Here is a 20,715-nt window from a genome sequence, read left to right on the forward strand (position 1 = left end):
AGCCTGGATTAAAGTAGGAGCAATTATTTATGATATTTCATGTGAGCCCACTCGTTTCGCACATCATCATTGAGGCAAAGAATAATTGCCCGCCACGAAGAAAGGCAGCGGAATTGAGTTCAAGATCCAACATTAAGCATGAGATTAATGATCTAGGTTTGGCCTTATTAAGACATAATTTTATTAGATTTTTTTAATTTATGACAATTATATATACATATAATTTGCTGCTGTGACTTTTTAAAATTGAAATTGCACTTACTAATGGAGAAATAATATGGTTCCATTTTTTTTATTGGGGCGTGGCTTTGTGATGCTTGTTACAAAATCAACAAAGGAGCAGTCTTTTGCAGACCGAACTTTGGCATTCACGTGGCCCCTTTTCACAGAACGCCAATATTAAGATTGAATCATGACTCTCAATATTTTTCCTTTCACATGAGGGCTTGTTTTGTCCAAGTTCTAAGAAATTTATAGTGACAATTATGTGTTTTTTGGCGCAGGATATTTGAGACTCTTGCTCATTATTAATGTTTTTAATACTTCGTTTGTGGGATTAACACAGATTGACATTTTTTGGGAACGACTGGAGTTGTTCTTATACTAAAATAATAAAAACAAAGAGAAAAAAACTTTTGAATTCCATATTATCAATCAGAATCCTGAATCGCTATAATCTTTTTATTTATTTATTTTGTGGACTAATTTGTCAAGTAACTAAGATTTTTATTCAATATTATAAGAAAAGAATTTTGATGGGGAGAATTTTTTGTATGTGAATGTGGAACCAATATGCCATTTACGCACAAATAGAAAACCTCCAGTGTCCGGAATTCTAATTCTATATAACTTTCCAACAGAACGAAGAATAACCATATTCCTCGGCAGACTATTTTTCCCGGTTGCCTAAGGTGAATCTCAAACAATGATCTTTGGTCTACTTGAGTTTTTTCACTTTGGTCCCTCGTGTGTTACCTACACGTCCATTACTATGCAGAAGCCCAAGAAATGGCCTTCAGAAGCGGGATCAAATAAAGCTGACCTGAGATAAATTTATCTACATAACCACGCTTTTTCACCATAAACGCGAGAATTAACATAAGAGATTTCCAATATTAGATCTTGAAACAAATGTTACTGAATTCCATTTTGGGTTATCCATGTTCGTTGGCCCAGAGCGTCTGTGTTTGGTTCTATTTTTGGAACTCCAAGAGAATATGTAATCGTATTGAAGTAGGGGCCGCTGTTTTCTGATAGGGGAGGCAGAGTGAACTTCAAGGGTAAGCCGAGGCAAATCAGTGTCAGTATCTTTAGTGAACTAAAGAATACAGCATGATGAGATCCGCCGTGGACTAGCTGCTGCAAATGGCAAACAACAAGTGAAAGTCAGACTTAGTACAAGTGCACCAAATGGGTCTTTCAAGATTATGCTATTATTAGCATATAATTAGATGCATTCAATCTGCTAGTGTTTTCGTTATATTGTCCTCCCAGATTGTTTAATTTTTGCATGGACAGTCGCACACAAGTCAACAGGTGTATTTTAAAACAAAGCCAGTATTTCTCAAAGAGCATTTACTGCTTGTTTGTTCTTTAGAGAGTTGGGTCATTTCTATTCATGGAGTAGAGTTATAGAAAAAGGATTCCGTTATCACCCCTTGCAGAAGCGATTACATGATTCTCTTCTTCTGGACGAATCCGTCGATGCCTCCCGTGGAAGGGCCACAAAGAAGCCAGTCGAATCTGACTCCATCTCAAGCACCTTCGCAGCCTGCCTTCTCCGCCACTGGGTTCACCGGACTCGGAAGACACCGGCTCCGGCACCGGCACCGGCACCTCAAGCCGGCAAACAGGGCAAGAATTGTGAAGCCTGAGCCAAGGAACAATGCAATCTGAATGGTATATGTGCTTGCAAGGCAATTCCCTTGCATCTCCACCCAGTTCAAATTCTTCCTGGCAAACAGGGCAGTACGAGTTGTCCTTCAGATGGCTCTCCGCGATTTTCACACTTGGAATCGCATTGATAGCTCTCTCCGGCGCCGGCGGTGCCCCTGGCCTGTCATTTTCTGTCAACTGGTCAATCAGTTCCCCTAAGCCAGGACCAAAGTAATAGTCTCTCGGGTCCCACACCGCGCAGTATAGGGTTTTGTCGTCTCCGAATCAACTCCAATGGGCTAGACGGATCTATAGGTGGAAGAATTAGCCAAGTCCGAGGAGGAGGAAGAATTTCAGGTTCTGGAACATCTGCATCAGAATCCCAATCTCTCTGAGCAGCCCGACGATGTCGTCGACGTGTTCCACGACGGACAGGAATTTCGCCATCGGAGTCGGCTTGACGCCCGCCTTCTTGCGGGCGTGATCGCTCTCGCTCCTGAATCCAACGGAAGCGGGGAGGTTGAGCTTGAGGATCGTGGAGACGACCATTAAACCGCCTAATTCGCGGGTCAAACAACCAAGAGAGGGCTTCTAGCAAACGGGCTTCCGGTGATGGATCGGCGTCGGTAAAATCCAAGACCGGTCTAGGCCCCGATAGGTTGATTTCACAGAGGAACTGACCAGAACAAAGTGGGCAGGTAATGTGGGATGGGTCTGTGGAGGAGGGGAGACGGACCATTCGGTGGCACTGGTAGCACCAGTACAAGAGGCTCGTCCTGGGTCCGCCATTCGTCCTCTGGCGAGGAGGGCTAAGAGACATTGTAGGTTTTAGAGTTGGAAAACCAAAAAGCAACATGGGCCTCCATGTTAATATGAATTTTGGGTTTCAAGATACTCCAATCGGAAGGCACAAACCTAAAGCAAGGAATGACTTATGGGCTCCAACTAAGTTACTTTAGCTTCTCGGGAGAGTTTGGTCTCCTCCTTTCTTTCCCCTTCTCCCCCACCCCACCCCACCCCCGGGGGTTTCCTGTCATAATAATGGTAATTTTTCCCAGGATATGGCCTTGCAGAGCTATGCAAGATTGCAAGGTTTGCCCAGAATTAGAGGTCGCGTTCTTTTTAAGATTTTGAGCCCTACAAGATTCGGATGATGGGCTTCCCTTTGTCCATATCTAAACGGGCTTGGTTGCCCATTTCCGTATACTCTTCAAACTATGACCCCCGCCCAACTAGGGGAACAATTGATAGCATAAAAAGGTCTCAAAAAGGAAGTGAAGAAGCAATGGATTGAAAAAAGATCCCAAAAATATTTAGCTTGATGGATAGCCAACCCTATAAGCTTCGGTTGCTTCAGCTCTGCCTGGCGTAAAACCAAGTAGAAGGTCGACTTCTACCAGATAACCGCATTTTTACTGTTTTTTTTCTTCTTATTTTTAATGGCACAATCATATTCATGTGCAGGAGACGTTGCATTTGCTTAACAGTGTTTTTGGCAATATTCCGTTATATTAACGTCCCCGCCTCATCATGCATTGATAGCCTGGAGGTCCTTTTGAATTATTCAAACTGTGTCGACTGATTAATCGACACTTTACCTATTCAAGTAGTGCGAGAGATTAGCCTTGTAGAGGTAGAATTAGGACCATTATATTAAATAAATTTGACTAGCTACTCAGCATCATTCATATAATTATATAATCTCCGTGGATGTAATAATTGATTTGGGAGCTGACTTTTCAGTCGACGAGTCGATGAACAATCACGTGGTCGCGGTAAAAGTGGGGAAAGGAAAAAAGCTATATGTCTGAAAGCAGTCCTTCCTTCGATGATTGTCCAGTGATGTTCTCGCATACGGTGAAAGATAACATCTGAGTGGGAGTGCTTAGAAATTTATATATTGAGGCGGAGCCGGTAGCGCAATCATCCAGCTACCATGTTCATCAAGAAATGATATACCCATGGAAGCTCCGTATTTCAACAGCTCCATCAGGAAGCCTTTGAATTATTCCAGCCACCTCACCATCAAAATACCCACGCACGTGTATGTCTTTTGACCTCACCATCCAAGCCACATGTATGGATGAAAGTCGGCAATGTACAATTAATTTAATGAAGGCTGATTTTATGGTTGTTGTTTCAGTCTCAATTTCAGACCATCATCGTCAATTCACAGAACCCCGTCACAGTCTAGTTTATTTAAACATAATTGCATCCCCCCCCCCCAAAAAAAAAAGATACTTTTAGTCGAATTAGCTTACGCTTGTGATCGAGTTAATTAATAGATGTTGTCAGACACAAAGTTAGACTAACAAGAAGGAATAAGAGGCGATGGTGGGAATGCTGAGTTTGTCATAATGTACATGTTTGGTAATGCGTGCACGCAGGTATGATTAAGAAAAGCCATATATATATTCTTTAATTATAATTAATTGTGATATTAAGCTTGCTAAGCTTCATCGACATTTACGAACCACGTGAGCTAATGAGCCACGTCATTTTAAGAGCCAGAGATGTCGACGTTGATGCATGCATGAAAATCAGAAGAAACGCTGAGATTTGGTAAGGTGTGAATTATATTAATATTAGTAACTAAGAAAATATATATATATATAACGCACGCAAGGTTTTGAGTTGCCATCAAGTCACATATATATACCGCGCAGCTACTTTCAAGTTTGAATAGAGAACAAGGCTAATTGTTTCTTGTTCTTTTACGTACATACTTCAAAAGTTCAAATGTCCTTGTACTACTTTTTTTAGTTGACTTTGATTCGAACTGAGCAAGCTTTTCCTCGTTGCAACAACCAAAAAGGGAAAAAAAAAAAAAAAAGTCTATTGGCACTGGCAGTCAAACCAGACCGCTTCCCCCGTTTCAAGCAATCCCGGTCAATTATGTCCATATGGTTATAATTTTTCATTTGTATATTAATTAATAATGAAAATAATTCCTACTGGATGGGGTTATTGTCTTCTATATTCTATATACCAAGTTCGTTAGTATTGAAAGCCAAGCCTTACCGGCATCGCTTTATTTCCGGAATTTGAGTCTGCATGTATTGTCGTGTTTATCCCTGCCTGCTTGAAACGAGAGAAATCAATGAGTCCAACCAAAGCAATTAAATGCACATGCATGCACACATATCTTTTTGGTGAATTAGTATTAATGATTGGATTTGAATTTCTCCTCAGAGTTGAATCAATCAGTGTTTAATTTTTGAGATTCAGATTTCATCGAGGATTTTACACAATACAAATAGTCAAAATCAGAAGAAGACTTGAAAGTTGGTTGTGAATCTCACATCTGACAGTGCTCATGTTATGAACATGATTAAGGTGAAGCAGCCCTTTTGTGGTAAGTCTGTGTGTCAGACTGGGTCTGATTTGATATCAGAACATTCAATTTCTCCAACCTACCTTGCGTTTGCTTTCTGGGCCACCAAGACTGCACTCTCTGCTGCTCAGAAATAGACAAAGAAATGGATGTTCCTGCATAGTTAATGGACTTGGAATTAAGAAAACAAAAAATAAAACAAAAGTAACTCAAGAAATTAACTTCATATGTACTGATATGTCGAGGACCAGAGAATCCCTCACATGCATGTTAGCTTCAAGTGAGTCAAAATGACACGGTCCTCTCTTATTCACATAGCAACAGATCGAAGCCGTAGCTGCTTAATCAGCCTACCCAGAAATTTAAACTTTCCCAATTGGACCACTCCCTCTACTGAAATATCTTCTTTCTAAAATCATGAGATACTCTGCCCTTTTGCATTATGGTTTCTGGCTTTGACTAAATTGCAAGCAAAGCAATTATGATTTCTGCACAGTTCTCACGGTGGAACATCCCGCATCAATCCTAACGTGCCACATGGAATTCCATGCAGCACCAAAGAAAAACAACAATAATTTCATCTCTCCCTTGCCTCGTGAATGGCGTGGGACACACACTACACCATCTTATTAATCTAATGCATATTATATATCAGATGGTGTGGTCAACTCAGCTCATCATCATCAGTCTTGGCTTTTTGTTCTGTAAGGATCGGATTCTATGTGAAGGGATTAGGTACTTGATTTTGAACATAGTGTGGAAGCAAAATGCTGCGGATGATTTTATATATTTTCAATCTCCAGCAGTATTGACTAGAAGAATTCAACATCCCAATTCTACGGTGACAGAGCTTTGCTGATTGGTTATGTTCATACCCTGCGCTCTTCAGCCATCCCCTTCTTGCTTCAACGTTCATTTCTTGGCTAAATTTCCAGAGTACTATAGCTCAATGCTCTGAACTGTACTTAAAAGTCATTTTAAGTTTCACGTTCAGTTTGTGGCAGTAGCAAAGTTTGGTTCCCTTTTTTCAAGTGTATTTATTTATTCGCTTTCTTTACAATTCAACCTTTTCAACTCTGTTGACATAATTGCCTAAGAAAAATCATAATGTTTTGGTGCTGATAAAAAGTGTGACGAATCACATTTAAAAGTATGGAGAAAATGATTTAATTGTGCAAAGCGATGATTAAAGTAAAAATGAGTGCGAAGGCGGTCAAAATACTAGTAAAATTATACACTGATATTATTATTGCTGAACCAACTTCAAAGCGGCGTTGGTTAAGTTAGGTAAACCAAACTCAGGAAGTGTCACCTGAGTCAAATATATTCCCTCCACACTGCCTTATTACTCTTTGGGATATGACCTTTTGCATAATGGCAGCAGGGCACAGTGCTTTACATGGGGATTCTGCAAGAAGAAAAGGTTTCAAATGCAAGGAAAACAAAGGCCTGCGTATCACTATCATCACACCATTATTTTAATTCTCCATGGCACTCGGTCAGAAATTGACCGCTCTGTAGGCGACAAAACCAAGGTTATTAGCAATTAAAATCACAATAATTTCCTAAATGTTAGTGTCCTGGCATCTCCTTTTCCCATGGCCAAGATGCTACCAAGCAGTATTTGATAGGGGAGGCCGAAAGGTTACGGACTTGCTGTTTCCTATCCCTCTGTGAAGATAGCATAGCCGCCTAAACGCGGAGACGGCAATTCAAAAAAGAGAGTTAAAGCTCTTTCCACGGAGGCACCCCTACGAATATTCTATTGTACATCTCCTTCATAGGACTTTTTCTGAGAAATTGCACAGGAAAACTTTGAACAACACAACAGATTTTTCAATCTGGGATTTGTTAGAATTTTAAAACGAAAATACGGGGAGTAGAGACAATCATGGACTTCCAAGTACAAATTAATCACTAAAATGTATAAATATATGCATGTCTCTTTCTTGGAAGTCAGAAGTTATTCCCCGCCTCGAAAAGGATAAGGATCAAATGCACAAAACTATCTTGTGCCTGATGCACCATACACTGCACAATGCATGGACAGAAGTGGAAGAGGGATCCTTTCCATGATTACTGCCAGATTCAGACAGATTGGCAATGCTAGTGCAATTTGATTATGGCATTGATACATATTTCTTCCATTTCCCATCCCAATATAATTGTACAAAAATAATGAGGGCTTGTCTCTCATAATGTCTTGAACGACATAGAACCGGCTTACAGGGAAACAGGGAGACAGGATTTTTAATGGCGTGGATGATTTTTTGACCGCTTATTGGGAGTTGTTCGCCTCGTCCAGATTTGAATCTCTCACAGTATGTAATCCTAGCACGGGCAAAGCCATTTATTCACAAAGGTCAAGCTCACACCAGCTTGTGCCTTTTCAATTGATAGCGATTTCATCCGGTTGAAATAATAAGTTCAACATGAACCTTGCTAATTCCATGGATAATAGGTTGAAAAATGATACTTCTAGAAACCGTCCTTAGCATGGAATCTTTCAATGCGAATTAATGGAGCCAAACTTTAATTTCCTACTCCCCAATTGCCCCAGTCAAGAAAATGGAGTTGAAAATTATCCTGTCACTGATATAGATGGCTTTATATACAAGTTACAATGCGATGAGAGAAGCCAGTATCAAAACATGCTCTCACTAAATTAGTAAATTCAACCTCTGTTGAGTTTGCTCGACGAGGTGACGTATGACTCCCAAGTAATTAAGATTTAAAATTAGCAAACTTTAATATTTACAATTCAAAGGAAAGCTAAAGTCTAAGTTTTAGACCGGAGTGTCGCAGAATTTTCCTTCCATCCTGTTCTGAACAGCTTTTACAGCGGCAACTCTGGCAGCGGTGGCGGCTCTGTTGGCAGCAGCTATAGCTTTGTTAACTTGTTCATCCACCCGGCGAAGCTTTATAGCATTCTCTGCTGTTTTCCTAGCAGCCTTCGAATTAAGGACCAACAGATGAGAACATAGTATTGTCGTTTCTAAAGGGACTCCGATAAGAAATCTATAGTTGAGGAAGGTATTAAACGACATATACCTGAACTGATCCGAGGAGCTTATGGGTTAGTGATGGTAGAGGATGAATGAGGTTGCCAGCATCCCATTCACCACATTTTCTGTCACCATTTCGAAAAGTGTAGACCCCAAGACCTTGCCTACGACCTTCATGCCACGCTCCTTCATAACAATGGCCATTGGCAAAATGGTACACCCCAAATCCATGTATTTTGTCTCCAAAATACTCTCCCGCGTATCTATCTCCATTCCTTTATCACATTCAAACATTAACCATCATGGGTTTGCACAGAGAACAACTAGTACCACAAACTACAGTAACTATCTATCAACAAGGACTTCAAAACCAGACTCTCAGATCAATCTTGGAAATTTCAGCCAATTCAGCAACTAGGCCAACCAAACCTCAAACCACATCAATGCGTAACTAATTTTGTCGACAGACACCGACTGTAAAGAATTGGAAAACACGGCCAATTCCACAAAGCTGCCCAGTAAGTAGTAGATCAGCAGGAAAATAAAATGGTTCAGACACAACAAAAATAAATGGAAAACAAAGACCGCATTTCATTTCTCCCATCAATGCAAATTCCGGGCATAAAGGCAGCAGAAACTCACCTAAAATGGTAGCATCCGTGACCGTGCTTGACGCCGTACTTGAACTCGCCGATATAACAACTTCCATCAGAGCAAGTCTGTACTCCCACACCGTGGCTCTGCCCATTACACCATTCTCCAGCATAAGAGTCCCCAGTATAGAACCTATAAATCCCATAACCATGTCTCAGACCCTGCCTATACTGTCCCCTGTAGCGACTACCTTTTGCCCAGGTCTCAATCCCATACCCATCGTGCCTTCCGTCCACCCAGTCACCCTCATATCTCGCGTTCGCGAAGTAATTGTAAACCCCACTTCCGTTACACTTTCCTTTGTGGAACTCCCCCTCGTAGAAGTCACCATTGCCGTAAAATTCCACGCCCTCCCTGATAATTCTCTTCTCCGCTGGTCTTTTAATTGCTGTAGAGTCTCCGATGAACCACTGCACGGGCTTTGGGTTCGTCTTTGAAAGGCCGAGTCTTTTCAGATTCTCATCCCACGAGTGTTTCAGAACAGAAAGACTCCGGTGGATCGCCCCCTTGTTCTTAATTGCAATATATAGCCCGACAGAGATAAAAATCAACGCTATTAACAGGTTCTCCGAGTCGAGCCTATGTTCGTGTTCGAGATAGACAAAGTAGAATAGGTAGAAAAAGAAAGTGTATGCGCAAAAGAAGATAAAACCGACCGAGGTTATAACAATAACCGGGGCACTGGTCCGAGTTGAACCGGTTCGTGGGGTGGAAGCCCGCAAGTGGTACTTCACCTTCTGCTCTTCTTCGTTTTGAGCAGCGACAGCATCATCTTCGTTGATCGAAGAGAGACTGGGAATGGAAGAACGAATTGTGGGTGAGGAACGAAGGAGCGAGGAGTGAGTTCTGGTAAGCTTGGCCTGACTCTTCTGGCCTTCCATTGCTGAGGGTTTGGATCTGAGAAAGGGTCAGATCTTCCCAACTAAGCTCTCCTGTAACGAGATATTCTCGTAACTATCGCTGCCCCCGATGCCGCCGGCAACATCTCAGGCGGCGCGGGAGAAGCAGTGGGGGTGAAGTCAGCAGCAGAAAGCAAAATCGGATCATCGAGAGAGAGAGAGAGAGAGTGAGAGAAAGCCGATGAATTGAATTTCTATTTTAGTCCGAGGAATTGGCCTTTCGAGGGAGGGAAATAAATAACAGCTACGGCTGCCCTGTGGGAATGGATACCCATTGGTGCCGCCGGGATTTAAAGCAGAAACAAGAAGAAGGGGGAGTTAAATTCAATCTGAACCGTGGGATGGATACCTGGCCCTCGGATATCTTCGAGCGAGTTTATCACCGTCCATTTTGAACAAAGTGTCCCCCTGATCTTGACCTTGAAGGTATGGTCGTCGCGTCGAATCTGGTTCGGCATTCACTGTAGCAGGCCGGCACGTGCCTTCAAGCTCACGCTTTTAACTTTTTTTCGCCTTCATTTTTTTTTTGGGCCAATTTATTTTCATTAGAAGTGTTTGAAATTTCTATTTTTTAATCACATCTTGACCAAAAAATTTTCTATTTACACATTACTCTTCTCACATGAATTAGTTTCATACTCCTCCGATCTTTAATATAAGACCCATTTAACTAATTTGATTAGATTAAGGAAGTTAGGTAAGTTAGTTAATTATAAGAAAAGTGACACATTTTTCCTAAAACACCATAATCATCTTTCTTAATACTCCCTCTCTCTCTTTTACTTGATTATGGTTGATGGAGTATTCATAGGGGTAATTTAGAGAAAATTGATAAATATGAGAAAGGGGTCTTATATTTAGGACCAAAACCAACTTAAGAATTAGATCCTATATTAAGGACCGGAGGAGTATGATTTATCAAATATTTTAACTCTAAATTTTTATTCCGACGTTTTCGTTTGATTTTTTGGTAATATCTTTTTTTTACCCGAGATTTTTCGTAATATCAAACAGTGTTATATCATACTTATCCTAATATATAAACTAATAATTTAGTTGATCCTAATTCTAAATATAAAACATATTTCTCATATTTATTAATTTTTTTAAATTATCTTTACTGATACTCTTGACATAATCAAGTAGGAGAGAGATAAAAAATATTATGAAAGATAATTATGGTATTTTAAAAAAAAAAGTTATATTAATAGGTTTTAGATTTTTTTTTTTTGACCGGATAATAGGTTTTAGATTAAGGACATGGCAAATGATAAAGTTTTCTTCTTCTTTTTTATTGTTACGCCATAATTGCTATTGATTTGCTGATTCAGGATTTTCAGTTTTTATTGTTACGGCATAAATTCTATATGACGGGCTAGCGGAGATTTTCAGTTTTATTCAATTATTGGACTGAAGTAGTACTATGCCTTAAAGCCACACATAATATTTATCATATAACATGTTTATTACTCTTCCGGTTTTTAATATAAACCTAATTTTTGAATTAATTTTGATTCTAAATATAAGACTTATTTTTTATATTTATCAATTTTTTTTAAATTACTCCTATGAATACTCCTTTAACCATAATTAAGTGGAAGAGGGAGATGAGGTATTAAGAAAGATGATTATGGTGTTTTAGGAAAAATATGTCACTTTTCTTATAATTAACTAACTTACCTAACTTTCTTAATTTAATCAAATTAATTAAATGGGTCTCATATTAAGTATCATAGGAATATATATATTTAGATAGTCTAAATTTTAAGTTATATTTGATTTGATTTTACATTTAAGTAATCAAGGAATATTTTTCAACAATTTAATAGTTAAAATGTAATTTTAAACAATCTGCTTCCTCGTTTCCTGAGATTTTTAAAATCTGGTATGATGGATATTTAAATGTAGATGTGATTCTGTGAATCCTTAATCATCACTCATACTATTTGGATTTGTTAGAGATAAATTATTTAAATATTTAAATGTGAGTGTAGTTTTTCTCACTTGCAAATTGGAATATTATGGGGGAAATTATATAATTAGACAGCATTTTTGGTTTAATTCAGTTTTTTTTTTATTTTAACCAAAAATTTTCTAAAGCGCACCAAACTGAATATGGAGTATGAAAAAAGCTTCGGCATAAAAAAACTAAAATCCAGGCTGAAAAGATCGAATTAACTTGGGTTGGATTTGGTCTTTGATTTTGGTTCAATTTTTCTAACGTCTAATAATACACGAATCGCTTCTAAGAATTTAATCCATCAACATATATTAACTAAAGAACAATATCTTATAGTAAAAAAAAAGAATAACAAGTCAATATTTTTATTATATTTATTTTCCATGAAAATGTGTTGCTCCACTAAAGTTGTGATTTCTTTTTAATTATTTACGATTTATTTATATTCACACTTCACTGAACTATATTTTTAAAATGTATTTTAACAAAATTTAAACGACAAAAAAGCGTACTCTTTAAAAAAAAAATTTATTAACTTTCGTGCGTATTGCGTTGCAGGAGGAAAATGTGTTCAGAATTTAAATTCTTAAGTTGCATTCTTTTAAGTAGGTGTGTGGGTAAAAAACAAACTATAATTTTAAAAGTTGTCTTACAATATACGGAGTAAATGTGTGAAGAAATTTGTCTCGATTTGTGAAAAAAAAAAGTGTTTTTTAAAAATATTTTTGAGTGTTTCTAAATCCCTCCTAATTTAAGACCAGTTGGTTTATTTAAAAAATTAAAAAAATTACTAAATCATTTTAAAATATTTATATTTTTTTCAAGTTAATCTGTCTCGCTTATAAATTGATATATAATCCAATAATCAACATTAATATTTTAAAAAGATAATATAATATATGTTATAATTAAATAATTTAATAAAATTTTTAATTTTTTAAAATAGTTAACTGAGTTTTATATCATCAAGTAATGTAAATGTAGTATGAATGACGAACTCATCCCGAGAAAATATACTACCGTGAGGCGCGATGAATCAGAGGCGATCAAATGAAATGACAATAACCATGAAAAGACAAACTTGAAGGCTGGATAGCCAAGGCCTAAGGTTACGCTTGGAGGACACATTTTTATTTTCTACGGGGATCGGCTGTGAAATTGGGAACACCAAAACACTGGGCCAATTGCAAGGAAATCTCAAATAAAAAATATAATTATTGAAAAATTTTATTAACAATAAAACAGTTTGTAATAACAAGTTGCATGTTAGCAAATAACAATATTTTTTTTATCATTAAAACTTATCGATATTTTTTTTTTGGGAGTTAATTAGAAGTGACTAGTACCCCAAAATATAAGATGTGCAGAGTGGCAGCCGGAATTAAGAAAGGGGCAACCACTTGTCAAATTGAATTCACTCGCAAAGCAGTGTCAGGCTCGCAGATGCTTGGATCGTATGAGCTAATCCCCATAAATATGAATGCTCATATCGTACTATTTGGCTCTTCCTGATAAAGCCTGCTATATTTTGCATTCCTTATCATAGTTACTTGCGTTCTTCACTTGTACCTCTTCGCTCGCCTCAATTAACTAACTAAGGATACGACTGCTATTCTTAAATTTTAAACCGCCCATGAGAATTTTCATGATACTAGAAATATAAACTCACTGGCAAACCATGTCTTTCTCTTGTCATCAAATTCAACCTAACCCTTCGATTTACCTTCCTGCATTTAAAACTGGCTTCTGAACACAAGACCCGCCCAAGTATTTGTTGAGAAACACCTTAGACAAAAACCATCATTGATATGTTAACATGCTTATTTGAAATGACCGCAAGATCCTTTAAAACAGTTTTTCAATCAGAATTTATCTATAGAATCTGAGATAAGTATCCATAATTTAGGTGAATGTGTTTGTTCAACAGCATCTCCAAACAAGTAATATATATTTTATAAATGGCTTGGATATAAGAATCACTTATTGGGCTTAATAGCTCAATCCACTCTTCACTGTGATCAGATTCGCCGTCGCTGTGTGTGGACTGACTCGTCATGCCCACGGGCCATCATTATTCGCCTACTATCGTTATTATTTTTATTCCCACCTCTTTTCTCCCCGCTATTTCTAGAATTTCATCCAAATTAATATTATTCTCAAATTAATAATTTTTTAATTTAAAAATTTGTTATCTAATTATTATTTATCTCATGCCAAGCACGTTAGGGGGAAAAATCTAATTTTATAAAAAGAATAGAAAAGAGAGGGGAAAAAAAGAGGAGACAAAACCTTGGATCGGTAACTGGAGAGCCAAGAAAACACCACTTATAGAAGCAAACTGATAGTTAATGAACTCTGAATAACAAGACGGATTAGCTTCCTCTAGCAACTAGCAAATTCCCCTAGCTTCAATGGCATTATTATTTCTCGAAATGACACGGCCTTCAATCTAGAACTATTCTCGACGAACGTTCATTCCCTAACTTAACAGGCTTCAAACTAGTTCCTGTTCTGATCACTTTCCTTTAAGCTTCTCCTTCATCCTCTCCACTGCCGCCCTCAAAGTCTGTTCATCCTTGCAGAAAGTAAATCGGACTAGGTTCTTTCCCTCTTCTGGCTTTAAGTAAAATACACTGGTGGGAATGGCCACTACTCCGACCTCCTTAATTAGATGCTCACAAAATGCAACATCATTTTCCAGTCCGAAAGTTGTGTGATCTACAACCACAAAGTATGTTCCACTGGATGGGAATACCTTGAAACCAACGTCCTTCAACCCATCCACCAAAATAGCTCTTTTCGCCATATAGTCCCTCTTTAGCTCCTCAAAGTAAGAATCCGGGGTCCTAAGAGCTGCGGCAGCTGCCCACTGCATAGGAGTGGAAGTGGCGAAAGTGAGGAAAGAATGTGCCTGTCGGACTCCCCATGTTAGGTGTGGCGGTGCTATTGCCCATCCAATCTTCCATCCCGTTAACGAGAATGTCTTTCCCAAGGAATTCATCGTAACTGTCCTTTCGAACATTCCCGGAAGAGAAGCCATTGAAATGTGATCCATGTCAAAGGCCAACTTATCATATACTTCATCAGTGAAGACCAGGACATCATTCTCAATGCAAAGCGATGCAATGGTTTGGAGCTCCTCTCGAGTGAACATCTTTCCTGTCGGGTTGTGAGGAGTATTTATCATGACGGCACGAGTATTTTTGGAAATGGCAGACTTCAATTCTTCCATGGGGACAGCAAAATCTGGAGGGCGCAAAGTGATGCCTTTTATTTTTGCGCCAGCCATGGATAGAGTGGCTTCATAAGAATCATAGAAAGGAGCAAACATGATAACCTCATCACCAGGATTTATTAATCCCAACATAGTTGCGGCAATTGCCTCTGTACACCCACTTGTAACAGTAACTTCCTTTTCGGGGTCCACTGTAAGTCCAGTATCTTTCTCAAATCTATCAGCGATGGCAAAGTTCAGGTCTGGAACTCCATATCCCCGAGCATATTGATTTTTCCCATCCCGAATGGCCTGAATCGCAGCTTCCTTGACAAAATCTGGACCATCAAAGTTTGGAAAGCCTTGACCAAGATTTATGGCTCCATGTTTTATGGCAAGAAGACTCATTTGGGTGAATATTGTTGTTTTGAACTTCTCCAAGCGCTTCGCAACCTTGCATACAAATTATCAAAATAAGCTTCAATGAGGTCACGTACAAGTAATTCACAACGAAACCCAGAACTCTTCCTCTCGCAAACGCTCCCCTTTCTACTGCACAAAATTTGATCCTACACCTCTGTCCTTGCATCAAATGACAAGTGCCAGGACTTGAGGAGCTAGCATCTTCAATTCCCCATCCCCACCCAAAAAATAGAAGGGGAAAAAAAAAAGCTTAATGTAAGAAACCATAGTGGATATGCCCTTTACTAAGAAACTATAAAATCCATAAGGATACGGCAACCAAACGACAATGACAAACGAGGGTGAGACATGCTAAGTCATTAAGAGGGGGGAAGGGGGAATCGTGATATTCATAATAAAGGAAATATAACTGATTTACTTCCGTTGTATCGGAGGCCAAAAAAAAAAAAAAGGAAACATAACTGACTCACTCCCAACGACCTATCTTAAGAACCGAATAAAACAGACCCAAACGATTGTTAAGGACGGCAAATCAAAGCAATTTTAGAGCAGGTTAGCTACAGCACCAGTACATTAGTTGGCCCTATAGTTGTATTAGAGCATGGAAACAGGAACAGAAATAAATATAAACTTTGATATTGGTGAATGTACTAGAAACAAGGTTAACCACAAATTGGTAGCCACTTGGATGGCAGAATTTTCACATCTAACACCAATTCCAAAAGTCAGACAAGAGAACTAAATTAGCCAACACTGTAAGCATAATTGCAGGAGACGAGCACAGAAGGGGGAAAATGGAGAGGAATTGCAAATGGCTAATTGTACAATGAAAAAGAGAAATCGCAAATAAGATTGAAGTATGAACAATTTGACGAATAGGCATCATAACAAGGGACAAGAGGATGTGCCTGCAAAGGGTGGTGGGTCTTGTGAGTGACATCGCTGGGAGGAGAGAGGGGTTCTTTCTGAGTAGAAAGAGTGGCCACGGTGGGGAGGGAAGACAGCGGATTTGATGTCGGGACGCAGGAGGGGTTGAAGACCCTGTAGAAATGCCGAGACAGGTTTGGGAATGAGAATGTCTTGAATCTCATTCGGGGATGCGTCGATGTACACGGAACCTGCATGTCAAACGCGCAAATCGTATTAGGGTTTCGTTGCGAAGGCAGAGCAGAGGAACAGCGAGAGTGTCATGCTCGATAGAGATTCTTTTTTTTCCCCCCCTATCCCCGGGGAAGGAGAAAGCGAAGGGAAGGGACTGTGGCGTGCGTTTGAGCACGGGCACTGGGGACCATGGCTCATACGTGGGGTCCTCAAACGAGTCAGCCAATCACCAATGTCACTGGTGGGGGAATGCCGGAATGGGGAAGAATGCACATGCACCCGAATCGCATTGAACGATAATATAATAAAATGAAAAGGGGAACAAAAATAGATGCGATGCATTTTGGGCCCATGTGACATGATTCTGGACTTTCTCCCGTAAGGGCCGATTTGTTATAGATGGGCTCCGGCCCAAATAAACTTTTGATTGAGCAGAGCTTCACAGTCTCATCTGTTTCGCTCTCTTTTTATTTCAACAAGGCAATAATTCCAAGGATCTTGTTTCTGCAATGGAGTTAAGAAATTGGGTTAACATGAATCGAATGATTAAATGAGGTCAAATGGACAAGAATGAATTGGAAAAATGAGAGAGAATGTGTATAGTCCGTTGATTTAGGTTTGGATTAAACGATCGCTGGGCGCAGGATTACAACCCCGTGTGGGATTACGGAGCATGTAAAGAAAAGTGAGGGAGTATGTTATAAGTATAATTAATTGAGGGGTCAACCCAAAGCCTAAACGTATATATTTTTGTGCGTGTCCACTTGTTGTATTCAAATCATATGCGACAATCCATAACCCTGTCGAACAAATAAAACTGTTGCTGCAAAAAGGTGATCAAACCATTGAAATCTGGAACGATCATTAGCTGGCGAGATGTTAACTAAGGAAAATTATGATTATGTCAGATTCCATCACTCTCCTTCCCTCTTTCTGAGCGCACACACACACATATATATAAAGATCCAAAAGAACTCCCATCCTTAACTTTATATCCATATAATTAATCAACTGGGGTTGTCGATCAACTACAAGTAGAAGGAAGAATGTCGGTTTCATTAGCATTGCCGATCCAGCATTAATTTGCTTATTAATGTGGATGGTGATGGCTCTGCGTAATTAATTGGTTTAGCTGGAGTAGCCTGGGTCCTGATCCAAAAAGCTGGAACATAAAAAAACATTTAGTTTAGTAGTAGTTACAAGACGAGTTATTTCTTTTTCTTTTTCTTACGCAAATCCAAACAGAGTGATGCATATGTACGGGAACATTCCCAGGAATCTTCCTCCACGCCGGGCTTACACATGGGAGAGAGGGAAATGGCCACCTACCGCACGCTTAACGCTCCATCATCCTCTTCACCCCCCAAACCCTACCCTATTTCTTTTCTTTTCATAAAAAAGGTAGATATATATATTTATATAACTTTGCCATGAGCAGTGAGTCGGGAATCCTCATAACCTCCATTAATAATATATGTGATATGCGCACTGCGCTGTTTATGTACCATCAGGCCAGGTTTATATTTATTTGAACCCCATTGGATAAATATCAGTGTGTGTGTGTGTGTGTTACTCCGATTTCCGGTAACTAAAACGAGTTCATTCTTTCCCACGTACAGTCAGCAAATCTCAGAATTCCCTTCTGTAGTCTGTATGTATTGGGTTCAATAGCTGAAATAATATAGCTACTAAAAGGGTGAGAGACTCCCCCCCCCCTTTTCTCTATATATGTATGGTGAATGCTCGGCCTAATTTACTTTTTTAAGTGAAAAGCACACAGGTATATGATGAACGTACGTGGAAACTGATTATGTCTTGATCGCTGGGAACCAAAAACTGCAAGTTACACACACACACAGAGGTATGTTATTTGTATACTTTAGGTACTCTTAATTAACATATTTCAAGAAGCTCGCGGAGATCACGAGTTAAACCAGCACATGCGGTATCTGAAACTAAGATATAGAAAAATGGAATATATGCGAAGAAGCTTTAAGCTTTCCGGTAAACAACACATGAATGGATTACATAATAAAATTCGAAGATAAATACATGAATCAGATCGAGAGCTCTTGAGAAGAAAAGCTGCGCCTACATTGGTTGTGCCTCCATTTGGAAATTAAATACTATAACTGAGAGGAGGAGAGGAAACACAAAGCAGATACTAGCTGCTTCATCGAACAGACCCTGAGGCATTCATTCTTCAATGGCGACCGAACACTTTATGAAGAAGACGTCTCGAATCATGAATTAGTGTACGTCCCCAGACACAAAAGCAGAAGAAGATGCATGAGATCAAAAGAGGAGCGAGAATGGGCATAATTAGAATAAGCTAGGATTGAGAAGAAGCAGTGGGGGAAGAAGATGTCCAAAGAGAGGCGGAAAGCAAACGCCTACATCTCCAACTCAACACCAACTTATTGCAGCCCAACACCTCTGCCTTATAGCCATCGTTGAACAGTCCCAATAGCAGATTCGCCTGGCATTGGTTTGCGAAGCTCATGGCCACTCCCTTGTACCCCATCTCCCCCAAGCTCTCTCCCCACGATCCTCTCTCCTCTTCACACCCGTTTCTGTATATCCTCGCCACCCTCCCCGCTATTCGGGGACCCAAATACACCCGCTCCACCAACGTCCTCGCCCCGCTTTGCATGGGTATCCCCGCCTCCAGCGAGTCGTAAAGGGCCGAGTAATGGTGCAAACAGTCCATGAAACGACTCACAAACCCCCCGTCTCCGCTCACCCCGGTCTCCTCCTCAACCAGTGCCACTAGCCTCGGATTCAACGTCTTCGCTCCGTTCATGAACGATGCCACCGATTCGGATGCCCGGTGAGTGAGGTGGGGAAGATGCAGCATGCAGTTGAACACCAGGGTCTCTCCTCGAACCAGCTTCAGACCCGAAGGTCGGAATGTTTCGTCTGAGTCCAACCTGCATTGATGAAACGAGAACGGTTGACCCACGGAAGACGCGAACGCCGTCAAACGACGCCCCGTCTGTTGCACGGTGGCGATGGATCTTCTTCCGCCTCCGCTCCTGGACAATGCGGTGATCCTGAGGTGTGGTCCGGGCAGGCCGTCTGTTTTGGCTGCGAGGGCCTGAATTAAGGAGGCCCACTGGATGCCTTCCATGATGTCGTAATCGATGATGTGGACTCGCCTCTCGTTGGCCACGGCCTCCAGGATGGCCTGATTTGCGGTGAAGTGGCCGAACTTGACGTAAGGGGACATGTCCTGAAGGAGCTGGAAGGCGGCCAGCATATCCATCGGAGGGTGGTCCTCACGGTGGGGTCCATTGCCGATGAAATGCCTGTGGTGATGGCTGTTATCCTGTGAGTCCCCCGCGCTTTCTAGCAAACCCTGCAAGGCTTCCGTAAAATACGCCGCCAACCTCTCCATGTTGGAGCCGTCGGTGGGGGAAACCAACTCCTTGAGCCGAATCAATATCACTCGAGCCAGATCATGGCTCTTATTGGCGCCGGCGAGGGCTTCGGCGGCCGCCATCAGAAGGTGCACCAGCCTGAGACCCTTGAAATCCTCGACACCGTCGCTTAACTCTTCGTCCACCAGGGTTACTTCAGTCGAGGAAGAGTTGGCCGAGTTGCAGCCTTCTTCCGTTCCGTGTTGGGGGCTGAGGATGCCGGCAGAGTCATCTATCATGGACTCTATGAGGCCGTGGAAATCGTCTTCGGCGCCGGCGAAGGCTTCCCAGTTGACAAGGGGGGACCAGTGGTTCCAATGGCAACCGGCGGCATAATCATCATCCTTGGTTGGTGTGGTGGTGCTGCTGTAGCCGGAGAATTGAAGTTCATGGACGGAGTCCATGCCCATGTCCACGGGCATGATGTAGAAAGCAGAGCTTGAGCCGTCCAAGCTCGTCATGAGGGGGGCGTTACTGATGGGAGATCGTATATATGAATAAAGTCGGCCAAGTTGAGGCAGTAAGAGTTGGGCCCCCGGGGGGGGGGGGGGGGAACCTGAGAAGGGGAAAATAGTTAGAGGAAGGGAGAGGGGAGAAGCAAAAGGTGAAGTGTATGTGATGAAAGAGGGCACTGGGGTGGGGAAGCTGATCCAGCGTTGAATGCCGTTTTATTTTCGGAAAGACGTGGGCTCCACCTTAAAGGCATGTATATGCGATTCACCAACTCTCAATGATTACCAATCTCTGAATCGCCCGTACTGTAGTTCACCAACTCCAAACGCTATCCATTCCTTGAAGCCACGAGTTCAGCTCGCCCTTGCCATTGAACAC

General features: G+C 40.7%; 3 protein-coding genes and 1 pseudogene across 3 annotated transcripts; all 4 read right to left on the minus strand.

The window, feature by feature from the left end:
• Positions 1-998: 998 nt before the first annotated feature.
• LOC114744084 (E3 ubiquitin-protein ligase RNF126-like) lies at positions 999-2,837 on the minus strand (annotated as a pseudogene).
• A 5,040-nt stretch (positions 2,838-7,877) lies between these two features.
• LOC114744082 (MORN repeat-containing protein 1) lies at positions 7,878-9,921 on the minus strand. The gene is made up of 3 exons (XM_028932266.1): positions 8,857-9,921; positions 8,261-8,489; positions 7,878-8,160 (listed from the first exon to the last, which is right to left on the minus strand). Exons 1-3 carry the CDS (start codon positions 9,747-9,749, stop codon positions 7,996-7,998), a joined length of 1,287 nt encoding a protein of 428 aa, XP_028788099.1. The 5' UTR covers positions 9,750-9,921; the 3' UTR covers positions 7,878-7,995.
• A 4,087-nt stretch (positions 9,922-14,008) lies between these two features.
• On the minus strand, positions 14,009-16,567 carry LOC114744083 (probable N-succinyldiaminopimelate aminotransferase DapC). Its single transcript, XM_028932267.1, has 2 exons — positions 16,273-16,567; positions 14,009-15,394 (listed from the first exon to the last, which is right to left on the minus strand). The coding sequence occupies exons 1-2, from the start codon at positions 16,486-16,488 to the stop codon at positions 14,243-14,245; spliced, it is 1,368 nt and encodes a 455-aa protein (XP_028788100.1). The 5' UTR covers positions 16,489-16,567; the 3' UTR covers positions 14,009-14,242.
• A 2,230-nt stretch (positions 16,568-18,797) lies between these two features.
• Positions 18,798-20,294, minus strand: LOC114744081 (nodulation-signaling pathway 2 protein-like). Its single transcript, XM_028932265.1, has one exon. It carries the CDS (start codon positions 20,292-20,294, stop codon positions 18,798-18,800), a length of 1,497 nt encoding a protein of 498 aa, XP_028788098.1.
• Positions 20,295-20,715: the final 421 nt, after the last annotated feature.

The sequence above is a fragment of the Neltuma alba genome, unplaced genomic scaffold (genome assembly GCF_004799145.2).
Source record: "Neltuma alba isolate B1F8T4 unplaced genomic scaffold, ASM479914v2 tig00004257_pilon, whole genome shotgun sequence".
Lineage (NCBI taxonomy): Eukaryota > Viridiplantae > Streptophyta > Magnoliopsida > Fabales > Fabaceae > Neltuma > Neltuma alba.